This window comes from Hyperoodon ampullatus (assembly GCF_949752795.1).
Source record: "Hyperoodon ampullatus genome assembly, chromosome: 2".
Taxonomy (NCBI): domain Eukaryota; kingdom Metazoa; phylum Chordata; class Mammalia; order Artiodactyla; family Ziphiidae; genus Hyperoodon; species Hyperoodon ampullatus.
This window is the reverse complement of record NC_136915.1, coordinates 103,862,572-103,866,112: the sequence shown is the minus strand read 5'-3', so window position 1 is coordinate 103,866,112 and position 3,541 is coordinate 103,862,572. Positions and strand designations below refer to the sequence as shown.

Here is a 3,541-nt window from a genome sequence, read left to right as displayed (position 1 = left end):
AGATTTGCCCGATGCGAGGCCGGCCTGGTGCCAGCACAATGTCCTGCCTGGCTTCAACCGGCCAACTCCAGCAATAGCTGGCAAGACGGGGTCAGAGCCGCCTCTTGGGTTCTGGAAATGAGCTCACCTCCATTGGCTGCCCTAGGGAGACAGATGCTCGGCCAAGGGGAGCTAGTCTGGAGGAGGGGCTGCCACCTCACCAGCACCTCGGGGAGTGGGAGGGCACTGGGTAGAGTCTGAGGAACCCCAAGTCTCCCATCTGACACCATCTTCTGGGCAAGGGCAGCTCCCAACATGGCCCCTCTGCGACCTCGTGGACAGGACTTCTTGCACATTTCTCTGCAACACCCTCTGTTCTGTTTCCTCTGCCTCTTCTTGGCTGGGGTCCACAACTATCAAAAGCCAAATGACTAGGCCACTGGGGGCGTGTCTGCGGGACCCGCGACGTCGCGACGCGTCAAACAGTGGCGACTGCGTCAGCGTGAGCTGGCCTCCGTTGTCAAGCGGTTTCCAGACGTTGAGGCGGGGCCCGCAGTCATCTTAGAATCGGCCGGCGGGGAGCACAAACACCTTGTGCCCTCTACCGCCGCGTTGTGGATCGGCGGTGTCAAGACCCAGCGGGACGAGCCAGCGTCACTTCGGCCTCTTCGCTCTCCCGGACACTGCACCTGGGCTAAGTCGGCAACATGAGCGGCAACAACTTGGATGAGAACGACGAGTTTGATGAGCAGTTGCGAATGCAAGGAGTGTACGGAGGCACTGAGGACGGCGACACCGAGAAAGATCCCGGTGGAGAAAACGATTCTTTCCAGCAGCAGCCGACTGACACCCCATACGAGTGGGACCTGGACAAGAAGGCTTGGTTCCCCAAGATCACTGAAGATTTTATTGCTACATATCAGGCCAATTATGGCTTTTCTAACGATGGTGCGTCTAGTTCTACTGCAAATGTCCAAGATGTCAGTGCTAGGACTGCAGAGGAACCTCCACAAAGAAAATCCCCCGAACCCAGTGATACCAAAAAGAGGAGAGAAAAGAGAAAGGCTGAATCAGGATGGTTTCATGTTGAAGAAGGCAGAAACACAAATGTGTATGTTTCTGGTTTGCCTCCAGATATTACAGTGGATGAATTTATACAGCTCATGTCCAAGTTTGGCATTATTATGAGAGATCCTCAAACAGAAGAATTTAAGGTCAAGCTTTACAAAGATAATCAAGGAAATCTTAAAGGAGATGGACTTTGCTGTTATTTGAAGAGAGAATCTGTGGATCTTGCATTAAAACTTTTGGATGACGATGAAATTAGAGGCTACAAATTACATGTGGAGGTGGCAAAGTTTCAACTGAAAGGGGAATATGACGCTTCAAAGAAGAGGAGGAAGTGCAAAGACTACAAGAAAAAGCTGTCTATGCAACAAAAGCAGTTGGATTGGAGACCTGAGAGAAGAGCTGGCTCATCCCGAATGCGCCACGAGCGAGTTGTCATCATCAGAAATGTGTTTCATCCTATAGATTTTGAGCATGAGCCACTGGTGCTGAACGAGATTAGAGAAGACCTTCGGGTGGAATGTTCCAAGTTTGGACAAGTTAGGAGGCTCCTCCTCTTTGATAGACACCCTGATGGTGTGGCCTCTGTGTCCTTTAGGGATCCGGAGGAAGCTGATTATTGTATTCAGACCCTCAATGGAAGGTGGTTTGGTGGCCGTCAAATCACTGCCCAGGCGTGGGATGGGACTACAGATTATCAGGTGGAGGAGACCACAAGAGAAAGGGAGGAAAGGCTGAAAGGATGGGAGGTTTTCCTCAACACTCCCAAAGCCAACAGAGGCCTTCAGCGTTCAGATTCTGTCTGGGCTCCAGAAAGGGTGGGGCCTTCTAGAGTTAGGCATTTTTCAGAGCACCCTTGCACATCTCAAACGAATGTTCAAGAAGCCGCAACTGAAATGGCATTTGAAGAACCTATAGATGAAAAGAACTTTGAAAAAACAGAAGATGGGGGAGAAGTTGAAGAAGGTGCTTCTGAAAAAGATGCTAAAGAAGGTGGCCCTGAAAAAGAGGCTGAAGAAGGCTGTCCCCAAAAAGAATCTGAAGAGAGCTGCCGCAAAAGAGAGTTTGGGGAAGGCTGTCCCAAAAGAGAGCATGAAGAAGACTTCCCTGACAGAGAGTCCGGAGAACGCAGCCCCAAGAAAGAGCATGAAGAGGGTAGTCCTAAAAAAGAGTCGGAAGAGAATGGTGCAGTAAGAGAGCCCAAAAAGAAGATATGCAAAACAGATCCTGATGAGAACGGCCTTGAGCAGGAGCCTGAGGAGGAGGCCAGCCCTCAGAAGGCGGCTGAAGATGGCAGCTCAGAACAAGGGTCTGAAGAGTGCTCGGAAATGCAGTTTGAAGACGACTCCGAAAAAGAGTTAGAAGAAAACGGCCTTGAGAAAGGTTTTGAGGAAGAGGGCTCTGAGAACGAACTTAATGAAAACATTCTTGAAAAAGAGGTAGAAGAAAATAACTCTGAAAAATCAGAATTCGAAGATGACAGCTCTGAGAAAATGTTTTATGAAGAAGGCTCTGAGAAGGAGTTTGACGAAGAGTCAGATGAGAATGAAGAAGAGGAAGATGTGTATGAAAAAGTATTTGACGATGAGTCAGATGAAAAAGAGGACGAAGAAGTTGCAGAAGAAAAGGGGCTGGAAGATGTGGTTGAAAAGGACAAAGAAGACGATGCAGATGAAAAGGTGTTTGAAGATTCAGATGGAAAAGAAAATGAGGAAGATGAAGACACAGATGAAAAGGTGTTCGAAGATGACGATTCCAACGAGAAGTTATTTGATGACGATGCCAGTGACAAGTTGTTTGAAGATTCCGATGAGAGAGGGACTGTGGATGATTCAGGGAACGTTAAGGAGGAAGGGTCCCTGTCCACAGGCAGCAGCTTTATCCTCAGTAGTGATGAGTACGATGAAGATGATGATGATGTTTAATCCCTTAAACTTGCTTTGTAGAGTGATTCCTCCATCTCTGTTTCACCTCTGCTCCAGGGTAATTACTAGTAGTGTTACATGAACGTGTGCCTAGAGGTAGGATGCCCTTAGATCAATGCAGTGAAGTGTTTGTGATTATCTGTATTGGCTGATTTTAAATATATGTGAACAAGTCAACTGAATTCTTCTCTTTTGTCATATTTGTTAAGTGCATGCAGAATAATATTTTTTAAAGTATTCTGATTGAAGTTTGTGATATTCAAAATTTTAAAATAAGTTGTTAATATGCAGAAACAAAATTAGACCTGAGTTAAATTGCATTTTTCATTCTTGCTATTGCTTTATTCTTACTAAAGTTTGGTTTTTCTAAGGACCTGAAAAATCCCTGTAGGAGTCTCCTTGCTTCAGCTTATGATGTTACCACTGATGTCCCCATTTCCCCTCTCTAAACCAGAACATGTTACTAAAACTTATGAAGTAAAGAACACTTTGGAGTTTTTCCCTGCCCAGTCCTTGCAAGTTACTTTTATTTTTCTTTTCTACCCTCTTGCCATGAAAATTGAGTCTCA

The 3,541-nt window shown here is 46.5% G+C and overlaps 1 protein-coding gene across 1 annotated transcript; it reads left to right on the top strand.

The window, feature by feature from the left end:
• Positions 1-686: 686 nt before the first annotated feature.
• On the top strand, positions 687-2,972 carry LOC307048940 (17S U2 SnRNP complex component HTATSF1-like; the record flags this gene model as incomplete). Its single annotated transcript, XM_079698233.1, has 1 exon — positions 687-2,972. The coding sequence occupies one exon, from the start codon at positions 687-689 to the stop codon at positions 2,970-2,972; it is 2,286 nt and encodes a 761-aa protein (XP_079554359.1).
• Between the last annotated feature and the right edge of the window lie 569 nt (positions 2,973-3,541).